Source organism: Aegilops tauschii, chromosome 2 (assembly GCF_002575655.3).
Source record: "Aegilops tauschii subsp. strangulata cultivar AL8/78 chromosome 2, Aet v6.0, whole genome shotgun sequence".
NCBI classification, from domain to species: Eukaryota; Viridiplantae; Streptophyta; class Magnoliopsida; order Poales; family Poaceae; genus Aegilops; species Aegilops tauschii.
The window spans coordinates 599,599,046-599,623,542 of record NC_053036.3 but is presented as its reverse complement, the minus strand read 5'-3'; the positions used below and the strand labels follow the sequence as shown (position 1 = coordinate 599,623,542).

The following is a 24,497-nucleotide window of genomic DNA, read 5'->3' as shown; positions in this document are numbered from 1 at the left end:
TTTTTTGGTTTGTCTTATTCTTTTAATTATTTCTTTTACTGTTTTATTTCATTCCAACGTATTTAGGCATTTTCTAAAAATGTGTGTTCCGCACTATAATTACCTAGGCATTTAACTGCACACTCCGAACATTTTAGTTTTAGTGTTTGAAATTTTTTGATGCTTGACAAAAATATAAAAATGAATCTGAACAGTTTTGACCCAACGCGAGATTAGCAACAGTAACGGAGGTGGCGTGGCATCATTAGCGAAGTTTTACTGTAGCCTAATTATCCGGGCGTCACAAATCTCCTCCACTACAAGAAATCTCGTCCCGAGATTTAAGCGATGGAGTAAGGGGGGAAGGTGTTGGTAGCGAAAAACCTAACGAGTCTTCTCGGTCTTGGCTACCCTTTCGAAGAGGTTGATCCCTTTCGTTGATGTCTTCATTTCTCTGTTTCAAGTCACCATGATCCAGTCATCATCCTTTCTTCGGGATCTCCATCGTCCTACGAACGTGACCAAGGGGGGAAACTCCGGAAGAACGCATATCCACAAAGCTGGGCATCTGACGGTGAACTCAATGGGAAATACACAAGGTACCCCACGAGTTGTATTTCAGTGAATTCGTTGAGTGCAATATACGATGGTACCAAAGTTTCAAACGAGTAGGCAATCATTCGATGACTAGACAGAAGCTAGAATGGGGGTTTGAACAACGAGAATAACAATGTGTTTGATTCCAGGATGAATAATGGTATAGCATTCAGCTCGTGAATCACCTACGAAGCCAGGTGCAAAGGATACATTAGAATCCGGGTTATAAAGAAGAGTCAGGTTTCGATCCAGTGGACCTATGGGTTATGGGCCCACCATGTTGGTTAAAAGTAGGAAGGCGATGGCGTCTTACACGATCATGTAAGCAAGGCATGTCAGAGGATAGCCTATCAGTTATGTCGACAACAACATCGATTCCAAGGGCGAGGGACGAAGAGAACCATTTTCCTGCTCGTTGAACAAGGCGGACCAATAGGCAAAGTTCTCGCCCATCGGTGGTTACTAGAATGTCATCAACAAAAGTAACAGATTCTTTCTGACAGAATTGTACACCGAGGTGTTTACAAAAGCAGGAGAATATTACTGCTTAGATCATATAGATCACAAGAAAGGTTAACCCAAACAATGGAAAGGAAAATATGATTACCAGGTTAAACAGAACAATGGAAAGGAAAATGTGTTTAAACACATTTTAGGGGTATATCCTTCTCAAGGACAAGCAGAACATGGCATACAGGGTAGGAGAGCAAGTACCCAACCATTCAGATAAGAGGCAAGGATTAATCAAGATGTTACCCATACAACGGTGTTTGGATAACTGACTAAGAAACATTTAGCATCGCGCCTCCAATGTTCTTGTTGATGAACAGGGTATCATAGTCATGCTTCGAGGTGGCAATGATATGGTGTTTCAATCAAGGGCCGGACTTTGGATACACAAATGATCCATCAGGAGCAACTTATAAAATAAGTCCTACAATTTCCTCCAGGAAGAATGGTTATCCTTGCAAAAGAAATTATAATGATAGGTCCTCCAGCCAGGGGTGCTAGGCATGACATCATATTACTGGGTCATCAAAGGACCAACATCATAACTCCTGGAAAGTTGTCCCCACCATCATATCTGACCGAGATTTCAGATCCGATTGGTGTCATGATACCACAGACTCAGGATGTCCAAGAAGAAAAGGTGCGACACAAATCGACGAAATGACATTGCAAGTGTTGGAAATATGCCCTAGAGGCAATAATAAATAGGTTATTATTATATTTCCTTGTTCATGATAATCGTTTATTATCCATGCTAGAATTGTATTGATAGGAAACTCAGATGCATGTGTGGATACATAGACAACACCATGTCCCTAGTAAGCCTCTAGTTGACTAGCTCGTTGATCAATAGATGGTTACGGTTTCCTGACCATGGACATTGGATGTCGTTGATAACGGGATCACATCATTAGGAGAATGATGTGATGGACAAGACCCAATCCTAAGCCTAGCACAAGATCGTGTAGTTCGTTTGCTCAGAGCTTTTCTAATGTCAAGTATCATTTCCTTAGACCATGAGATTGTGCAACTCCCGGATACCGTAGGAATGCTTTGGGTGTACCAAACGTCACAACGTAACTGGGTGACTATAAAGGTGCACTACAGGTATCTCCGAAAGTGTCTGTTGGGTTGGCACGAATCGAGACTGGGATTTGTCACTCCGTGTAAACGGAGAGGTATCTCTGGGCCCACTCGGTAGGACATCATCATAATGTGCACAATGTGACCAAGGAGTTGATCACGGGATGATGTGAGTTACGGAACGAGTAAAGAGACTTGCCGGTAACGAGATTGAACAAGGTATAGGGATACCGACGATCGAATCTCGGGCAAGTAACATATCGATAGACAAAGGGAATTGCATACGGGATTGATTGAATCCCCGACATCGTGGTTCATCCGATGAGATCATCGTGGAACATGTGGGAGCCAACATGGGTATCCAGATCCCACTGTTGGTTATTGACCGGAGAACGTCTCGGTCATGTCTGCATGGTTCCCGAACCCGTAGGGTCTACACACTTAAGGTTCGATGACGCTAGGGTTATAGGGAAAGTATGTACGTGGTTACCGAATGTTGTTTGGAGTCCCGGATGAGATCCCGGACGTCACGAGGAGTTCCCGAATGGTCCGGAGGTAAAGATTTATATATGGAAAGTTGTTGTTCGGGTTCCGGGAAAAGTTCGGGTTTTTCGGTATTGTACCGGGAAGCTTCCAGAAGGTTCCGGAGGATTCCGGAGGTCCGGAAAATGTTCCACCACGTCCAATACAGCAGCATGGGCTGTAAGGGGGCGCCCTAGCCTTAATGGGCCAGGGGCACCAGCCCCCCCAAGGCCCATGCGCATGGGAGAGGGGAAACCCTAAGGGGGAGGGCCTCCACTTGACTTGGGAGGCACTCCTCCCCCCTTTGGCCGCCCCCAAGCCCCATCTAGGGCTGGCCGCACCCCTTGGGGGGGAAACCCTAGATGGGGGGCGCAGCCCTCCCCCTCCCCTATATATAGTTGAGGTTTGGGGCTGCCCAAGACAGGAGAACGTCTCTCTTTCGGCGCAGCCCTACCCCTCTCCTTCCTCCTCCTCTCCCGCGGTGCTTGGCGAAGCCCTGCAGGATTGCCACGCTCCTCCATCACCACCACGCCGTCGTGCTGCTGCTGGATGGAGTCTTCCCCAACCTCTCCCTCTCTCCTTGCTGGATCAAGGCGTGGGAGACGTCACCGGGCTGCACGTGTGTTGAACGCGGAGGCACCGTTCTTCGGTGCTTAGATCGGAATCAACCGCGATCTGAATCGCTACGAGTACGACTCCTTCATCCGCGTTCTTGCAACGCTTTCGCATCGCGATCTACAAGGTTATGTAGATGCACTCCCCTTCCCCTCGTTGCTAGATTACTCCATAGATTGATCTTGGTGATGCGTAGAAAATTTTGAATTTCTGCTACGTTCCCCAACAGTGGTATCAGAGCTAGGTCTATGCGTAGTTTCTATGCATGAGTAGAACACAAAGTAGTTGTGGGCGTCGATGTTGTCAATTCTTCTTGCCGCTACTAGTCTTATCTTGTTTCGGCGGCATTGTGGGATGAAGCGGCCCGGACCGACCTTACACGTACACTTACGTGAGACAGGTTCCACCGACTGACATGCACTAGTTGCATAAGGTGGCTAGCGGGTGTCTGTCTCTCCCACTTTAGTCAGAACGGATTCGATGAAAAGGGTCCTTATGAAGGGTAAATAGAAATTGGCATATCACGTTGTGGCTTTTGCGTAGGTAAGAAACGTTCTTGCTAGAATCCCATAGCAGCCACGTAAAACATGCAACAACAATTAGAGGACGTCTAACTTGTTTTTGCAGGGTATGCTATGTGATGTGATATGGCCAAAAGGATGTGATGAATGATATATGTGATGTATGAGATTGATCATGTTCTTGTAATAGGAATCACGACTTGCATGTCGATGAGTATGACAACCGGCAGGAGCCATAGGAGTTGTCTTAATTTATTGTATGACCTGCGTGTCATTGAATAACGCCATGTAAATTACTTTACTTTATTGCTAAGCGCGTTAGCCATAGAAGTAGAAGTAATCGTTGGCGTGACAACTTCATGAAGACACAATGATGGAGATCATGATGATGGAGATCATGGTGTCATGCCGGTGACGAAGATGATCATGGTGCCCCGAAGATGGAGATCAAAGGAGCAAAATGATATTGGCCATATCATGTCACTATTTGATTGCATGTGATGTTTATCATGTTATGCATCTTATTTGCTTAGAACGACGGTAGTAAGTAAGATGATCCCTCACTAAAATTTCAAGAGACGTGTTCCCCCTAACTGTGCACCGTTGCGAAGGTTCGTTGTTTCGAAGCACCACGTGATGATCGGGTGTGATAGATTCTAACGTTCGAATACAACGGGTGTTGACGAGCCTAGCATGTACAGACATGGCCTCGGAACACATGCGAAACACTTAGGTTGACTTGATGAGCCTAGCATGTACAGACATGGCCTCGGAACACAAGAGACCGAAAGGTCGAACATGAGTCGAATAGTAGATGCGATCAACATGGAGATGTTCACCGATGATGACTAGTCCGTCTCACGTGATGATCGGACACGGCCTAGTTTGACTTGGATCATGTATCACTTAGATGACTAGAGGGATGTCTATCTGAGTGGGAGTTCATAATCAGATGCACTTCATTATCATGAACATAGTCAAAAAGGTCTTTGCAAATTATGTCATAGCTTGCGCTTTAGTTCTACTGTTTAAGATATGTTCCTAGAGAAAATTTAGTTGAAAGTTGGTAGTAGCAATTATGCGGATTGGGTCCGTAAACTGAGGATTGTCCTCATTGCTGCACAGAAGGCTTATGTCCTTAATGCACCGCTCGGTGTGCTGAACCTCAGTGTTGTATTAGGATGTTGCGAAACATCTGACATACACGTTTTGATGACTACGTGATAGTTCAGTGTGTGATGCTAACGGTTTAGAATTATGGCACCAAAGACGTTTTGGAACGTCGCAGAACATATGAGATGTTCCGAAGACTGAAATTGGGATTTCGGACTAGTGCCCACGTCAAGAGGTATGAGACCTCTGATAAGTTTCTTAAGCCTGCAAACTAAGGGAGAAAAGCTCAATCGTTGAGCATGTGCTCAGATTGTCTGAGTACTACAATCACTTGAATCGAGTGGGAGTTAATCTTCCAGATAAGATAGTGATGGTTCTCCATAAGTCACTGCCACCAAGCTATTAGAGCTTCGTGATGAACTATAAAATATCAGGGATAGATGATGATCCTTGAGCAACTCGCGATGTTTGACACCGCAAAAGTAGAAATCAAGAAGGAGCATCAATTGTTGATGGTTAGTAAAACCACTAGTTTCTAGAAGGGCAAGGGCAAGAAGGGATACTTTATGAAACGGCAAATCAGTTGCTGCTCTAGTGAGGAAACCCAAGGTTGAACCCAAACCCGAGACTAAGTGCTTCTGTAATGAAGGGAACGGTTACTGAAGCGGAACTACCCTAGATACTTGGTAGATGAGAAGGCAGTCAAGGTCGACAGAAGTATATTGGATATACATTATATGAATGTGTACTTTACTAGTACTCCTAGCAGCACCAGGGTATTAGATGCCGGTTCGGTTGCTAAGTGTTAGTAACTCGAAATAAAAGCTGCGGAATAAACGGAGACTAGCTAAAGGTGAGATGACGATGTGTGTTGAAAGTGTTTCAAGGTTGATGTGATCAAGCATCGCATGCTCCCTCTACCATCGAGATTTGGTGTTTGCGTTGAGCATGATTGGATTATGTTTATCGCAATACGGTTATTCATTTAAGGAGAATAATGGTTACTCTGTTTATTTGAATAATACCTTCAATGGTCTTGCACCTAAAATGAATCTCGATCGTAGTGATACACATGTTCGTGCCAAAAGATATAAAATAGTAATGATAGTTCCACATACTTGTGGCACTGCCATTTGAGTCATATTGGTATAGAACGCATGAAGAAGCTCCATGTAGATGGATCTTTGGACTCAGTTGTTTTTGAAAAGATTGAGACATGCGAACCATGTCTATTGGTATATATGCATGAAGAAACTCCATGCAGATGGATCGTTTGGACTCACTTGATTTTGAATCACTTGAGACATGCAAATCATACCACATGGGCAAGATGACTGAAAGGCCTCGTTTTCAGTAAGATGGAACAAGAGAGCAACTTATTGGAAGTAATACATTTTGATGTATGCAGTCCAATGAGTGCTGAGGCATGCAGTGGATATCGTTATGTTCTTACTTCACAGATGATTTGAGTAGATGCTGAGTGTATTTACTTGATGAAACACAAGTCTGAATTATTGAAAGGTTCAAGTAATTTCAGAGTGAAGTTGAAGATCGTCGTGACAAGAGGATAAAATGTCTGTGATACGATCATAGAGATGAGTATCTGAGTTATGAGTTTGGCACACAATTAAGACATTGTGGAAAGTGTTTCACAATTAATACCGCCTGGAACACCACAGTATGATGGTGTGTCCGAACATCATAACTGCACCCTATTGGATATGGTGCATACCATGATGTCTCTTATCGAATTACCACTATTGTTTATGGGTTAGGCATTAGAGATAACCGCATTCACTTTAAAAGGGGCACCACGCAATTCCGTTGAGACGACACCGTTTAAAGAAACCTAAGTTGTCGTTTCTTAAAAGTTTGGGGCTGCGAAGCTTATGTGAAAGAGTTTCAAGCTGATAAGCTCGAACCCAAAGCGGATAAATGTATCTTCATAGAAAACCCAAAACAGTTGGGTATACCTCCTATTTCAGATCTGGAAGCAAAAGTAATTACTTCTAGAAACGAGTCCTTTCTCGAGGAAAAGTTTCTCTCGAAAGAATTGAGTGGGAGGATGGTGGAGACTTGATAGGGTTATTAAACCGTCACTTCAACTAGTGTGTAGCAGGGCACAGGAAGTTGTTCCTGTGGCACCTACACCAATTGAAGTGGAAGCTTATGATAGTGATCATGAAACTTCGGATCAAGTCACTACCAAACCTCGTAGGACGACGAGGATGCGTACTACTTCAGAGTAATGAGTAATCCTGTCTTGGGAGTCATGTTGTTGGACAACGATGAACCTATGAGCTGTGGAGAAGCGATGGTGGGCCCATATTCCGACAAATGGTTAGAAGCCATGAAATCCGAGATAAATGCATCTTTAAGAAGAAGACGGACGTGGACGGTAATGTTATCGTCTATGAAGCTCGACTTGTGGCAAAGAGTATTTCCACAAGTTCAAGGAGTTGACTACGATGAGATTTTCTCATCCGTAGCGATGCTTAAGTCCGTCAGAATCATGTTAGCATTAGCTGCATTTATGAAATCTGGCAGATGGATGTCAAAAAAAGTTTCCTTACCAGTTTTCGTAAGGAAAGGTTGTATGTGATACAATCAGAAAGGTTTTGTTGATCCTAAGGATGCAAAAAGGTATGCTAGCTCCAGCGATCCTTCCATGGACTAGAGCAAGCATCTCGGAGTCAGAATATAAGCTTTGATGGAGTGATCAAAGTTTTTGGGTTTATACAAAGTTTGTTAGAAACTTGTATTTACAATAAAGTGAGTGGGAGCGCTACAACATTTCTGATAAGTATATGTGAATGACATATTGTTGATCCGAAATGATGTAATATTTCTGGAAAGCATAAAGGGTTGTTTGAAAGGATTTTTTCAAAGGAAGACCTGGATAAAAGCTGCTTACATATTGGGCATCAAGATCTATAGAGATAGATCAAGACGCCCGATGATACTTTCAAAGAACGCACACCTTGACATGATTTTGAAAGAGTTCAAAATAGATCAGCAAAGAAGGAGTTCTTGGCTGTGTTACAAGGTGTGAGTATTGAGCAAGACTCAAGACCTGACCACAGTAGAAGAGAGAGAAAGGACGAAGGTCGTCCCCTATGCTTTAGACGTAGTCTCTACAGTATGCTATGCTGTGTACCGCACATGAAGTGTGCCTTGCCATGAGTTGGTCAAGGGGTACAATAGTGATCCGGGAATGGATCACATGACAGCGGTCGAACTTATCCTTAGTATCTAGTGGACTAAGGATTTTCTCGATTATGGAGGTGAAAAGGAGTTCGTCGTAAAGGGTTACGTCGATGCGAACTTTGACACTAATCCGGATGACTCTGAGTAGTAAACCGGATTCGTATAGTAGAGCAGATACTTGAAATGGCTCCAAGTAGCGCGTGGTAGCATCCACAAGATGACATAAATATTCGTAAAGCACACACGGATCTGAAAGGTTCAGACCCGTTGACTAAAAACCTCTCTCACAAGCATAACATGATCAAACCAGAACTCATTGAGTGTTAATCACATAGTGATGTGAACTAGATTGTTGACTCTAGTAAACTCTTTGGATGTTGGTCACATGGTGATGTGACCTATGAGTGTTAATCACATGGTGATGTGGACTAGATTATTGACTCTAGTGCAAGTGGGAGACTGTTGGAAATATGCCCTAGAGGCAATAATAAATAGGTTATTATTATATTTCCTTGTTCATGATAATCGTTTATTATCCATGCTAGAATTGTATTGATAGGAAACTCAGATGCATGTGTGGATACATAGACAACACCATGTCCCTAGTAAGCCTCTAGTTGACTAGCTCGTTGATCAATAGATGGTTACGGTTTTCTGACCATGGACATTGGATGTCGTTGATAACGGGATCACATCATTAGGAGAATGATGTGATGGACAAGACCCAATCCTAATCCTAGCACAAGATCGTGTAGTTCGTTTGCTCAGAGCTTTTCTAATGTCAAGTATCATTTCCTTAGACCATGAGATTGTGCAACTCCCGGATACCGTAGGAATGCTTTGGGTGTACCAAACGTCACAACGTAACTGGGTGACTATAAAGGTGCACTACAGGTATCTCCGAAAGTGTCTGTTGGGTTGGCACGAATCGAGACTGGGATTTGTCACTCCGTGTAAACGGAGAGGTATCTCTGGGCCCACTCGGTAGGACATCATCATAATGTGCACAATGTGACCAAGGAGTTGATCACGGGATGATGTGAGTTACGGAACGAGTAAAGAGACTTGCCGGTAACGAGATTGAACAAGGTATAGGGATACCGACGATCGAATCTCGGGCAAGTAACATATCGATAGACAAAGGGAATTGCATACGGGATTGATTGAATCCCCGACATCGTGGTTCATCCGATGAGATCATCGTGGAACATGTGGGAGCCAACATGGGTATCCAGATCCCGCTGTTGGTTATTGACCGGAGAACGTCTCGGTCATGTCTGCATGGTTCCCGAACCCGTAGGGTCTACACACTTAAGGTTCGATGACGCTAGGGTTATAGGGAAAGTATGTACGTGGTTACCGAATGTTGTTTGGAGTCCCGGATGAGATCCCGGACGTCACGAGGAGTTCCCGAATGGTCCGGAGGTAAAGATTTATATATGGAAAGTTGTTGTTCGGGTTCCGGGAAAAGTTCGGGTTTTTCGGTATTGTACCGGGAAGCTTCCAGAAGGTTCCGGAGGATTCCGGAGGTCCGGAAAATGTTCCACCACGTCCAATACAGCAGCATGGGCTGTAAGGGGGCGCCCTAGCCTTAATGGGCCAGGGGCACCAGCCCCCCCAAGGCCCATGCGCATGGGAGAGGGGAAACCCTAAGGGGGAGGGCCTCCACTTGACTTGGGAGGCACTCCTCCCCCCTTTGGCCGCCCCCAAGCCCCATCTAGGGCTGGCCGCACCCCTTGGGGGGGAAACCCTAGATGGGGGGCGCAGCCCTCCCCCTCCCCTATATATAGTTGAGGTTTGGGGCTGCCCAAGACAGGAGAACGTCTCTCTTTCGGCGCAGCCCTACCCCTCTCCTTCCTCCTCCTCTCCCGCGGTGCTTGGCGAAGCCCTGCGGGATTGCCACGCTCCTCCATCACCACCACGCCGTCGTGCTGCTGCTGGATGGAGTCTTCCCCAACCTCTCCCTCTCTCCTTGCTGGATCAAGGCGTGGGAGACGTCACCGGGCTGCACGTGTGTTGAACGCGGAGGCACTGTTCTTCGGTGCTTAGATCGGAATCAACCGCGATCTGAATCGCTACGAGTACGACTCCTTCATCCGCGTTCTTGCAACGCTTCCGCATCGCGATCTACAAGGGTATGTAGATGCACTCCCCTTCCCCTCGTTGCTAGATTACTCCATAGATTGATCTTGGTGATGCGTAGAAAATTTTGAATTTCTGCTACGTTCCCCAACAGCAAGATTCTCGGGAAATGAACTATGGGAGCGGGTTCCTGAAACAATAGTTCATCATTAAACCAAGGAGGGGATGAGGAGGTGGCTGATGGGCTCAACGAAAATTCATCGAGAATTCCAAACAGATGGATTTCCACAATAATGTGAACAAGAAGATGACACTTGTCAATCAAATGATATAATGTTGTATGCTCGAGGAAAACATACACCATCAATCATTAGTTGAAAGGTGTGCCCGAAATATGACCTTAGGCAGGAAGATCAATGTTAGAGTGACGATTCAATAACTAGTAGTCTAAGAATGAACTGTCGATCGTTAACTTCAAAGCAATAGGGTTGCTAGAAGTACAGAACTCAAGCAGCATCCTTAGCATATTGGTATCCTGGTTAAAAACAACACGAGGACCAAGGAAGAATGGTGATGGTGAGAAGTATCATCATACCGAGAATTTCTAAGAGGTGGAGCAATCCCCTCAACATTCTCAACAGAAAAGACAATAATACTTCAAGGCAGAACACAACACTAGCTGGAGAGCAAGTTGTATTCATAATGTGGACAAGTTCGCGATGAAAGGAAGTCAAAGGTGTTGTCGATGATAATAACAATCATCGAGGACAAGGAGGGTATTTCTCATCATGAATACAGTTGACATCTCGGAAGAAGTCAAAGTGTTGAAGGTGATCCGACACATTTGCCGGGAGGTTTCGAGAGGATGCAATCAAGCAACAACGACAACAAGCAAGGGAATGACGAAGTGGCAAGTTATAGGATCAATATATAAGATGCAAGCTCGGAACCAAGGTTGCCTTTCAAGACAAGCAACATGATGTTGAAAGCTCGACGTAAGTCGTGCTCACACACTGAAGATTTCGTGCACCAGAGAAGGACGAGGTAGCACAGTCAAAGATAGCAAGACCAGGATGCAGCCGATAGTCTAGGAATGACCAGAATGAGTTCAGAATTTCCTAGTAAAAATACTAGGGGTATTTGATTTGTAGTGCGGAATAATTTCACTAGTCGGTGTCCTCGGTTGACAACAACCCAGAACCCGTAGAGTGATTACGACAAGGAAAGACATTACTTCAACAAAGTTAGTAAGATGTGGTGCAATGGCAAGACATCTTCGAGATACCGGGGGGTAATACTCGAAGGTAGAACATGATAGAAGTAGAACCGGGTCATTGACCTATGACAGTAGATACTTCAACCTTGCCAAAAATAGACGAGGCACTGGAATGAATTCCCATCAGATATATCAGATCAGGACAGCATGGTCGGAACCATAACTGTAAGGAATCAATTTCAAGAATACCGAAGGAATCATACAGCTGGATAATCATTTTTCAAGAAGCTTCCAAGACGATCTACATCATTTTCATGGGCATGAACACAAAGTTCAAGGTCGACTCCCACTTCTTTAATGCATATCATTTCATTCACCTCTCGCTTTGATAAAATTGTAGTGTTGGAATTTTATTTGGTAGGACACCGAAAGAGTATGAATTGTGAAAACTTTCGGGTTCTCACGGATTAGGGGAAGGCATAGGTTCAACCCATCAGGCATCTTAGTAACATATACCACAAGTTTCAAAAGTAATACACAAGCTCGAAGTAGAGCATGGTTGGCCAAGCAGATGATACAATTTACAAAAGGCACTATGTATCAGGGGAAGAACTCACAAGGTGATTGAATATGAAGGACACTATCGGATAACAATCCAACAATGGATCGGGCGATCCACAACAGAGCTGATGTGAGTATCGGTACTCACTCAGAGGAAGAAGAATGCAGAGCATCAGATTCAAGAATCACCTGATTAGTCTGATGCTTAAATAGAAGGCAATTATGGTTTCCAAAAACGAAGGATCAGAAGCAGATGCTCTGATCAAGGATTGATAAGTTGAAAACACTTAGTTGGACAATCAATAAAGGTTTGAATTGCCGAGAACCAACTCATGTCCGGAATGACGTCTAAGTCGGGAAGAAAATTTTAAAAAGGATAACCTGATGACTGTGTGCGCACGCACATATTGAATCAATAGGCTCAAAATGACTAAGATAAGGGATGTTATCGAGGACTACTAGTCATATGGAATTAACCATAATGCAAGCAGGCAAGAATTTCAAGAATAACCGGTTGCAGAGGATTTTCGAAAGATCGAAAAGTATCCCGAAGAATTATGTGAGACACATGAACAATTGAGAAGAACGTATCCTCAATAAATGTGAAGAAAAACCCGTAAGGGTTTTCATGCGAAATAAAACTGCAAGACAGTAAACTCAAAGGATTCTCGGGACAACGGCGAATATTTCGAGGCATCTTGTAACAACAAGAGCGACGAGAAATGATCATGAGAATGACAAGCGCATGCAGATATCCATATGGATATATCGGTGGCAGTGAATTGCAAAGGCGATGAGCACAAGGGTCTCTGGGAAAATATTGAGGGATATCCTCAGAATCTTCTGACGAAGCAGGTGATCTTCCGGAATGAGGACTCTCCGGGAGAAATAGTTACGAGAACCTAGAGTTAGAGTTAGCAAAATCATTTAACCCGAATAGAGGAGAGATTAGAGTCCCAGAGTAAAAGGGTCGAGGAGTAAAAGATCCTAATACCACCCAATGGCGAAGTGGGCCCGTAAGACTCACAGCCATGTCAGTAAAAGTTTTATAGTGACTAGACTCAACTTCGGCCAAGGAGTTTGGAAGGGGGATTCCTACAGGCAGTCGGCTCTAATACCAACTTGTGACGCCCCCGATTCAATCGTACACTAATCATACACGCAAACGTGGACGATCAAGATCAGGGACTCACGGGAAGATATCACAACACAACTCTAAAAATAAAATAAGTCATACAAGCATCATAATACAAGCCAGGGGCCTCGAGGGCTCGAATACAAGTGCTCGATCATAGACAAGTCAGCGGAAGCAACAATATCTGAGTACAGACATAAGTTAAACAAGTTTGCCTTAAGAAGGCTAGCACAAACTGGGATACAGATCGAAAGAGGCGCAGGCCTCCTGCCTGGGATCCTCCTAAACTACTCCCGGTCGTCGTCAGCGGCCTGCACGTAGTAGTAGGCACCTCCGGTGTAGTAGGAGTCGTCGTCGACGGTGGCGTCTGGCTCCTGGGCTCCAACATCTGGTTGCGACAACCAGGTAGAAGGGAAAGGGGGAAAAGAGGGAGAAAAGCAACCGTGAGTACTCATCCAAAGTACTCACAAGCAAGGAGCTACACTACATATGCATGGGTATATGTGTAAAGGGCCATATCGTTGGACTGAACTACAGAATGTCAGAATAAGAGGGGGATAGCTAATCCTGTCGAAGACTACGCTTCTGGCCACCTCCATCTTGCAGCATGTAGGAGAGAGTAGATGGTAAGTTCACCAAGTAGCATCGTATAGCATAATCCTACCCGGCGATCCCCTCCTTATCGCCCTGTTAGAGAGCGATCACCGGGTTATATCTGGCACTTGGAAGGGTGTGTTTTATTAAGTATCCAGTTCTAGTTGTCATAAGGTCAAGGTACAACTCCGGGTCGTCCTTTTACCGAGGGACACGGCTATTCGAATAGATAAACTTCCCTGCAGGGGTGCACCACATAACCCAACACGCTTGATCCCATTTGGCCGGGCACACTTTCCTGGGTCATGCCCGGCCTTGGAAGATCAACACGTCGCAGCCCTACCTAGGCACAACAGAGAGGTCAGCACGCCGGTCTAAATCCTATGGCGCAGGGGTCTGGACCCATCACCCATTGCACACCTGCACGTTGCGAGGGCGGCCGGAAGCAGACCTAGCAACCTCCATTACGAAGCAAGTCACGTTACGCGGTCCAATCTGGCGCGCGCCGCTCAGTCGCTGACGTCACGAAGGCTTCGGCTGATACCACGACGTCGAGTGCCCATAACTGTTCCCGCGTAGTTGGTTAGTGCGTATAGACCAAATGGCCAAACTCAGATCAAATACCAAGATCTCGTAAGCGTGTTAATTGATGTAACCGCGGACACCGACCAGGGCCAGGCCCACCTCTCACCTAGGCGGTCTCAACCTGCCCTGTCGCTCCGCCACAGAGATCCACCCAGAGGGCCGTCGGGACAAAGGTCCTTTCAGCCCCCAATCCGTGAATCACTCGCGGGTACTCCACGAGCCGACCCGACTTTAGTCACCACATGTATCATGTATAAAGTATATAGTATATACCCGTGACCACCTCCCGAGTGATCACGGCCCGATAGTATAGCATGGCAGACGGACAAGAATGTAGGGCCACTGATGGAATACTAGCATCCTATACTAAGCATGTAGGATTGCAGGTAAAGGTAACAACAGTAGTAGCAAAGACAGGCTATGCATCAGGGTAGGATTAACGGAAAGCAGTAACATGCTACACTACTCTAATGCAAGCAATAGAGAGAAGAATAGGTGATATCTGGTGATCAAGGGGGGGCTTGCCTGGAAGCTCAGCCGAGAAGGAGGGGTCGTCAACACCGTAGTCGTACTGGGTAGCAGCGGCGTCGGTCTCGGTGTCTAGCGAGAGAAGAGGGGGAAGAAACAATAAATACAATGCAAACAAATGCATGACGATGCATGACATGACAAAGCGTGATGCTAGGTGTGCCCAATCACGGTAGTAGGTGATACCGGTGAAGGGGGAAACATCCGGGAAAGTATCACCGGTGTTTCGCGTTTTCGGACAGATGAACCGGAGGGGGAAAGTTGCGAGTTCGATGTGTTAGGGATGTGTGGCGGACGAATGGGCTGCGTAACTTTCATGTAGAAAGTATTTTCATCTGAGCAACTTTCATGTAGAAAGTATTTTCATCTGAGCTACGGTTTATTTTATATGATTTTCTAAAGTTTTAAATCATTTTTAGAATTTATTTAATTAATTTAATTCAACATTATCCAGAACAGTACAGGTTGATGTCATCATGACGTCAGCAGTCAACGGAGGTGTGGACTGGTCAAACTGACGTGTGGGTCCTGCATGTCATTGGCTGATAATTAACTAACAATTAATTAGGTTAATTAGTGATTAGATTAATCTAATTATGATTAATTAAGTTAATTAATTTAGTTAATTAATTAATTAATTAATATTACTATTTTTTATTAAAATCGTTCTGGGGGGTGGGGCCCCACATGTCATAGGGCCAGGGGGCACTGGCCCAGTGGTCATTGGCCCATAGGGCAAAGTGGGTCGGGCGCAACGGGCGCCGGGCGTCGGGCGTCCGCCCGAACGGGACTGGCGAGGGGGCGCGACGGACGAAGGCCGCCGGGGCGCGGCGAGGCTCCGGCCAGGGGGAAGTGGTGGTGGCCGTGGTGGCCGGCGGAGTGGCGGCGCGAGGGGAGCAGTGGTTGAGGCGCGGCGGGGGTTCCGGCGGGCACACGCAGTACTAGCAGGGGCGGCGGCAGCGTCAGCAGCTGCGGCGAGCGCGCGCGCAGGAAGCTCGAGCGGCGCGGGCGAGCATGGCCGGGCGGATGGGCGAGGCTGGCAGCTGCGGGTGACAGAGCAGCGGTGGCGGCGCTAGCAGCATAGGAGCCAAGCCCGCAGCAGCAGCAGCAGGCGCACGCGGCGCGGGCGACTGCAGGTGCTGGGGGGGCGTGTGGGGGAAGGCAGAAGCGGCACAACTGGCCGCGCGGCGCGTGCTTGCGTGGCGAGGCAGAGGTGAGGCCAGGAGGGCGCGGGCCAGCGCGGGGGACACGCTCAAGCGCGGCCAGATCGCGGCCGGAGTGGGTGAGCGGTTCGGTGGCGATGCGGGATGCAGGGTAGGCCGCATCGGTGAAGGTGGTGGCGGGGTCGTGCGGGCGGAGCAGTGGTCGGGGTCACGGCGGCGCGTGGCCACGGCTAACGGCGCGCGAGGGAGACAGAGAGGAGGGAGTGGAGGCCGTGCCTCACCGCGGGAGTGTAGTGCTACGGGCAGCGGGGGTCGAGGAGGTGGATGGGGACGACACCGGCGTGGAGGAGGCAGGCCGGCGAGGAGGTCCTAGGCGGCGGCAGCGTGGTCCCTGTGGCGGCGGCGGCGTTGTCCCTGCGACGGCGGCGGCGTTCGAGCCCTCCCTTTTCCCGATCCAGATCGGGATCGATGGGGGGTTGGAGGAGAGACGTGTGGGAGTGGGAGGGGGCAAGTGGGGAGTGGGGTAGGTTAGGGTTTCAGTGGGTGATGGGATAAGGAGGAGTAGGGGGAAGTGGCCGGCTGGGCTGGCCCATTCGGGCGGCTGGGGTCCGCGTGGATGGCCATCTGGGCCAAAAGGCCCAGCGCGGGGGGGGGGGGCCTTTATTCTGTTTTTGTTTTTTGGTTTGTCTTATTCTTTTAATTATTTCTTTTACTGTTTTATTTCATTCCAACGTATTTAGGAATTTTCTAAAAATGTGTGTTCCGCACTATAATTACCTAGGCATTTAACTGCACACTCCGAACATTTTGGTTTTAGTGTTTGAAAATATTTGATGCTTGACAAAAATACAAAAATGAATCTGAACAGTTTTGACCCAACGCGAGATTAGCAATAGTAACTGAGGTGACGTGGCATCATTAGCGAAGTTTTACTGTAGTCTAATTATCCGGGCGTCACATAAGTCGACAATACAATCTTGTGAATGCAGTGAATCATGTTAAATCTGGTTTGACTACATTTGTTGGGTTTACTATATAGAGTGAAAGGCAAAATGAGATAATTTATCGACATTAGACCAAGTTTATGAAACCTTTGCTTTTTCAGGTAGGATAAAAATAGTCTTGTTCCATATAATTACAATCACATCATGACTTGGTTATTTACATATGTATTTTATTCTATTCCTTTTATCATTTTGAAATGTTATTTCGCACGCCCATGGCCACGTGCTTTTGAGGTATACCTTTGAACTGTCTACTCTTTTTAGTATGTGTTTGGTATTGTAGTGGTTTTATGATAACCATGTTTTCCCAACCAACGTATCATTATTTTACCGCTTTTGTCCAAATTGATTCAAATCCTGTTAGGTCACTCCTAGTGGCTGTCAGGGAGGGATAAGAAATGCAATCTAGTTTCCCGTCTGTTCACTGGCGCCACCGACAGATCCCTTCCCTCCAACAACCACTCCGATCGCTGGAGGGTAAGGGAATCTCAATCCATGCGTCCAATGCACATATAGGGCTTTGTTCCTCGATGGCACGGTTGAGATGGGGAAGACAGAGCTCCATCAAAATAATTGTGCTCGAGCTCTGTCCCCTTCCTGGTGAGGCCTCTAGTGGCAGTGTCGGGGAGATTGAGATTTGGTTACCTCTTGGATCCGTCGATCCTGTGAGGCGAGTGTCTCCGGTGTGGTCCTTTTACTAGAGGCCACGACCATACTGCAATCCTCTTGTCCCCTGTCTCTATCTCTGACACGGTGTTGAGTGCTCTGGCCAAGTCGTGGAGGCTATCGGGAGCACGGATGGGAGTAGCGGGAGGGAGCCGGCAAGCCCATCCGGGAACCGGTGGTTTTCTCCCTTTCCACCATCATTGCGTAGATTTTGGAGCGGGTTGTGGTGTTATTTGTTGCTCCAAAAGAAGTTTGGATGGGTGGTGATAGCAGGTGTTTTTGGCGTGCAAAGCAAAATCTGATTGGCGCTTAAGCTCATGAAAGGTGACACGAAAAACTTAATTAACATACGGCTTCCATTTCCATGATGACTTGAAAAAAGTGAGGCCCGGCAAGTTGCATATTTTTGGCGTTTGGCACGAGTGCCCACATGCCACACTCCCGTCCACAAGTGCCTAAATTCATGTAACATTCGCAAAACAAAACACCTACTTGCTTGCTTGGATGCCAAACTTTGCCCCCCCCCCCCCCCCCCCAAAAGAGAGAGAGAGAAACGGCTCATTGCTAGCCAATCGAGGTGGGCAAAGAGTGAGAGGCCAGAGATTCTCACGCGTACTTGGAGTTGAGACGGTCCCTGCTTGGGAGAAAGGTTAATTTCTGTAACAAATATATTTTCAAAAAAACTAAGTATATGACGTCAGATTTTTTGGACTTTAGGGGCGAGGTCTCCTTACTGTTGGATTTAAGGCATGAATTTTAGGGCAGGGGACATCAGCTAACAAATTCGCTGCGAAAAAGGAAAGCATCACAAACGCTCCCCAATCTGTCTTCCTAGGTTTCCTTACCTCTTTTCTCCATTCCTCTCACATCACGGTGAGATGCGAGTGGTTCTTCGGTGGGGGGGGGGGGGGGGGGGGGCAAGGAGAATTGAGCTTGGTGGCACGACGAGATCCCGTGGAGGGCTGGTCCCTCTCTCGAAGTGGAGTTGGACACTGTACAAGGGAGGCATCGGGGAGGCCAACGACGGAAAGATACGTGACGGAAAAGGACGACGTCTTTGGGGCGGAAGACGAGGCTGGCGGTGCCGACGAACGCACGGCGATGATGAGCAGGACGAAGAACACGTGGCACACGCCGCAGCAGGCATGGCGGATCCCGGTTGGCTGCGCGGTGAGCTTTGTTGTACCTGCACGTGCGGTCTAGGAGGTGGGATCTGGTCCAAGGAGCTTTGTTGTATCTGTGTTGTAGACGACCTTTGTGTCTTGCATTATGCCCCAAGTCTTCGGGAATGTTCTTTCTACGATCCATGGGCCCTCTCAAGATGGTCTGTTGGTAAACCGCCATGCGGGGTCCTCGGCCCGGCCCAGCTGACCAGGAGATGACGTGGTGAGTGCCCCCTAGTCTAGGACACCATAAGCGTTTTCCCAAACAAATTTTCATTTTTTTATCGCTTTATGAAACAACTTTATTCAAATCCGGTTAGATCACCTCTGGTGGCTGAGAGGGAAGGATAAGAAATGCGAGCAAGTTTACCATCCATTCCCCAGCACCGCTGGTCCCCTCCCCCTCTGATGGTCGCTTTTGGTGACGGGGCGGTGGGGGAATCTCGATCTATGTGCCTAATGCACATATAGGGCTAGGTTCCTCGGCGGCGCAGTTGAGATAGGGAAGACAGAGCCCTGTCCGAATAAGTTTGCTCGAGGTCGGTCCCAATCTGGTGATGCATCCAATGGTGGTGTCAACGAGCTGGAGGTTTGGTTACCTCTCGGACCTATCGATTCAGTGAGGTGTGCATCTCCTGGTGTGGACTTTTTAATTAGTGGAGGCCACGACCATGTTGTGGAGTCGCGAATCTCTATCTCCGACGCAGTGTTGAATGCTCCCACCACGTCGTGGAGGCTATGCGGTTTCTTCGGGGGTGGCTTTGCCGGCGATGGATGTGTTCGACGTGCTCTAATGGCATCCGCGGCATCCGTTAATTGACTTCGAATTCTTCCTGGGTTGCTAGTCCTCTCAAGCTGAAGATGTTGAATTCCCGCCCTAAACAAGGTTTGGCCGGCTTTTCAGAAAAGAAGTGGAGGGGCACAATGTGCAAACCGTCTTTTTAATGGACAGTTCTAATCGAGAATGTTTCTGGTGCGCCGAACGCCATAGCGCATTTTAATGTGTTTTGAAGAGTCTGAAAAAAAATTAGCACATTGACGCAACATCAATGTATGTTGTCATAAAAATTCAAATCAAAATTCCAAACATTGCACGAGATATAAAAAAAATTGACATCAACGTGACAATGGGAAAAATGTGAATCCCAACCTATCATATGTACTCCCTCTGTAAATAAATATAAAACATCTTATGTTTGTTTACCGAGGTTATACTATTTAGTGTCAAATTTGTTATTATTTTTTACCTCGAGCAATGTTTTAAATTTTGATTTAAATTTTTATGACAACATAGAGAGATGTTGTGTGAATGCGCTAATGTTTTTTTAAATCAAACATTTCTAAAATGTGCTACGGGCATCCCGTACACCGGTAGCACCACAAGCACCGGAAAAAGCTACATGCTTGTTGCGTCAAATATTCGGGCGAACGCACAGGCGAATCACCAACGCATGAATTTGGACCAACCCATTATACCAGAGCGAGGAAGCCGGTTTTCGAACCTTTTTTTTCTCTTACAAGTTTTCCAGTTTCTTTTGTTATTTTTCGTTTTTTCTCTTTCTCTTTTTCCTTTTCTTCTTGTTTTTTTCATTTATTTTCGTTTTTTTCTTTCTTCATTTTTTCTACTTTTTAGTTTTTTCTGAAAAATGTTCGGATTTTAACTAAAAATGTTTTTTGGTTAAGAAATTCAAAATTACAAAAATGCTTGTCTTTTTATAATTTTGTTCATAAATTTAGAAAATCCTGAATTTAATAAAGTCTTTATATATTTTTAGATTTAAAAAATTGTGTTTTTGTTTTTTTTCCAAAATTTCAAAAATAGGCGTGTTTTTAAATTTTGTTCATAAACTCAGGAAATGTTCAAGAATTTTAGAAAATGTTTGCGTTTTCAAAAAATGTTCTTGTGTTGAATTTCTGTTCACAAATTAAAAATGTTTGGTATTTAAGAAACTATTCCTGCTTTAAATATTTTTTTTGCAGAACCAAAAAATGTTCCTTTTTTTTCAATTTTTGTCCAGAGTTTCAAAAAATGATGCCATGTGAAAAAATAATCTTTAAAGAATGTTAGTATTTTCATGATTTTGTTTTGAAAAACATGTCATATTTTTCTAAAAAATTGGATTTTTCAAATGTTGTTTGCAATTTTAAAAACTATTCAGGATTTTTAAAATATATTCGCATTTTTTAAACAATGTTCAGAATTCCAAAAAAATCACACTTTTCGAAAAATGTTTTGGAACTTCGAATTTTTTTAAATTTTTGAAAAATATTTGGAATTTCATAAATTATTTGCATTTCTCAAATGATATGCGACATTTCAAAATTGTTCGCATTTTTTTTCAAAGAATGTTTTTTTTATGTGTATGGTGATGTGTGTTCTTATACATTTTCGCTATATATCACTAGTAGCAATCCTCAGGTAGAGTGGCTAGCTGAACGTGCCTCAAGTTAAAGAGTACGAGTTCCAGTCGTCACGATCTCTCGATGTTTCTAGTATTTGTACGTTGTTTTTTCTTTTACAAAAAACAAGTGTCTTCGCACCCGGTGGGCTAGCCCAGTTGTGCGCAGAGCCTTTGCGCTGCCCTCCTTTTTGTTTGACAATACAAACCCACAAAGAGAGTTTTAGATTTTAATTATTTGCATCCCAAAACAGTGTATAGAAATCAACTTTCCAAACGTTAAGGAGATTGAGTCTAAAGCCTGCTTAACCTTACTCTTAGAAGATTTGTTGTATAAGATCGAAAGACTAAATGAAGATCTTTGCATAAAAACTCTAGAAAAAGAGTGGGCAATGACATTCCCAATCCTTGGGACAGACTTAATTTCACATGTTCTAAGATGAGAAGAGTGATTAAGAAATTCAGCAAGCACCAGTCTGATCGTTCAATGTCCTGGACTCTCCAATAGATTTCTTGCTCTTACCGCTTCAACAAAATTCCTGCAATCAGAAAAGAAGATAGCACAATTTCATCCTAGAGCTTTAACCACCACAGCTGCTATAGACTTAATCCAGCTTGAATAAATATTCTCCCCAGAAGCTTGAATAAATATAGTATGACTGTTAGCATCATTTTTTAAATGCACCAAGTCCAACTTCCTCTTTTGCAATCTCCGGATTATAAGCAGCATCACTGTACGCCGAAGACCTGCAATTTGAGACTGAATATTTGGAACCTGAGAAGGAGAAACATTGTTGTTGATGGAATTGGTGTTAGCCTCCTCTTTCTCCTCACTTAAATCAGCATTTAGCATTGCTTTTGTAGCATAGATGACCCACATAATGTCGCCTTCCTATTTGACGCAAAATGCGTCATATAGGAGGTATCGGTGCACCAGATACATCCCCAGTTCTCATCAGCTGCTTAATGGGCCATAATCTGCCAATACAAAGCACGGCCCAAAACCCAACACACACTGCTAGTCCGCTCGCTATGAAACAAAAGTCTGCTCGCTCAGAAACAAACTGCTAGAAAGGCCACAAGATTCCACCACTCCTCACTTCCTCAGTCCTCGTTACTCTCACTCTCACTCTCACGCCGTTGACCGCATCGTCGTCGGCAGTCGCCAATGGAGGCCGATCCACATCCGGCGGTGGTGCTGCACGCCTGCTTGGGCGTGGGCCACCTCACCCCCATGGTGGAGCTCGCCAAGCTCTTCCTCCGCCGCGGCATCCCCGTCATCATCGCTGTCCCGACCCCTCCGGCCTCCACCGCCGATATCTTCGCCTCCTCCGCCCCCGCCGTCGCCAGCCTGGCCGCCGCCAACCCCACCATCTCCTTCCACCACCTCCCGGCCCCGGAATACCCCAACCCGGACCCGGATCCCTACCTGCAGATGGTCGACACGCTCCGCCTCACCGTGCCGTCCCTCCTCGCCTTCCTCCGCTCCCTCCCCTCCGTCGCCGCCCTCGTCCTCGACACCTTCTGCGTCGACGCCCTCGACGCCGCCGACGAACTCGGCATCCCGGCGTACATCTACTTCACCTCCTCCGCCGCCTACCTCGCGGCGTTCCTCCACCTCCCCCACTACCTCGCCACGACGGACGGTGGCGACTTCAAGGACATGGGCAAGGATCTCCTCCGCTTCCCCGGCGTCCCGCCGATCCCTGCCTCGGACATGCCCCAGATCGTGCAGGACCGCGCGAGCCGGACCTGCGTCGTGCGGATGGGGCAATACAGGCGCAAACCGGAGGCCCGGGGCCTGCTGATCAACACCTACGAGCGGCTGGAGGCGAGGGCCGTGAGGGCGCTCCGGGAGGGCGCCTGTGTCCCTGGCCGCCCGACCCCGCCGGTGTACTGCATCGGGCCACTGATCGTGAAAGGCGAGGCGGCGGCTCCGCGAGCGCAGAGCGCGTGCTTGTCGTGGCTGGACGCGCAGCCGGAGCGGAGCGTGGTGTTCCTCTGCTTCGGCAGCTTGGGCGCGATGTCGGCGGCGCAGCTCAAGGAGATAGCGCGCGGGCTCGAGAACTCCGGCCACCGCTTCCTGTGGGTCGTGCGGAGCCCGCCCGAGGACCCGGCCAAATACTTCCTGCCGCGCCCAGAGCCAGACCTGAATGCGCTCCTCCCCGATGGGTTCTTGGATAGGACGGCCGCGAGGGGGATGGTCGTGAAGATGTGGGCGCCGCAGGTGGAGGTGCTGCGGCACGCCGCGACCGGCGCGTTCGTGACGCACTGCGGGTGGAACTCCGTCATGGAGGCGGCGTCGGCAGGAGTGCCGATGCTGTGCTGGCCGCAGTACGCGGAGCAGAGGGCGAACAAGGTGTTCGTGGTGGACGAGATGAAGCTCGGGGTGGTGATGGAAGGGTACGACGAGGAGCTTGTCAAGGCAGAGGAGGTGGAGAAGAAGGTGAGGCTGTTGATGGAGTCGGACGAAGGGGAAAAGCTCCGGGGAAGGCTGGCATTAGCCAACAAGAAGGCGGCGGAGGCGCTGGCGGACGGCGGGCCGTCGCGGACGGCGTTTGCCGAATTCTTGAAGGATCTGAAGCTCCAGAAGTGATCAAACAGAGATGGTAGCTAGAGCTTATTGCGAATTTAGTATGGGTGATTCTGAAGGTTTGCATCGATTCCCTCTCGGGATAGTAGCTACGCTATGCAGATTTGATTAGCTGCTTCAGAAATTATATCCTTGATTGTAATGATGTGGCATGGCTTAGCTGTGCTTCTGAATTTCAAAACTGCAAGCGTTCCTCCTCTAGAGGAAACAATACGTTGCTTTCGTTGAGAACTGACAGACACTAAATTTGGTTGCTCACTGGCACAACATGCTCAACACGTGATGTGACCGAGTTGCAGCAGTAGGATAGATGTACAATTTGCTTTACTTCTTATTCTTTGATTTTTGGTTTTTGCGTTCTTTTCTGATTTTGTTTGTTGGCTGCAACAAGTCTAGCGTCATTTGGATATTCTCTTCTAATGCAGAATAGTAGAAATTCAGCATTCTTAAAAAAATGGAAACAATTTTTTTGAAGGTTCAGTTACACTGACTCTTAGTCCAAATGAAACATATAGTTTGGTGAATAGCGCAATTTAGCAACTCAAAGAGGCATATGCCTAACCTTGTGAATTAATTTAAAGATATGAGGGTTAGCCTACTAGATCAGGGACAAGGTGAAAACAAGGTTTTAGTGTGCTTTTGTATTTTAAATCAACAAAAT

At 46.6% G+C, this 24,497-nt stretch overlaps 1 protein-coding gene across 1 annotated transcript; it reads left to right on the top strand.

Moving 5' to 3' along the window:
• Positions 1–21,962: 21,962 nt before the first annotated feature.
• On the top strand, positions 21,963–24,058 carry LOC109739425 (anthocyanidin 5,3-O-glucosyltransferase-like). The gene has a single exon (XM_020298509.4). It carries the CDS (start codon positions 22,412–22,414, stop codon positions 23,837–23,839), a length of 1,428 nt encoding a protein of 475 aa, XP_020154098.1. The 5' UTR covers positions 21,963–22,411; the 3' UTR covers positions 23,840–24,058.
• The last annotated feature ends 439 nt before the right edge of the window (positions 24,059–24,497 follow it).

Excerpts from the sequence above, each read along its gene's own strand:
- LOC109739425 (XM_020298509.4), top strand. The coding sequence starts at position 22,412 with ATGGAGGCCGATCCACATCCGGCGGTGGTGCTGCACGCCTGCTTGGGC.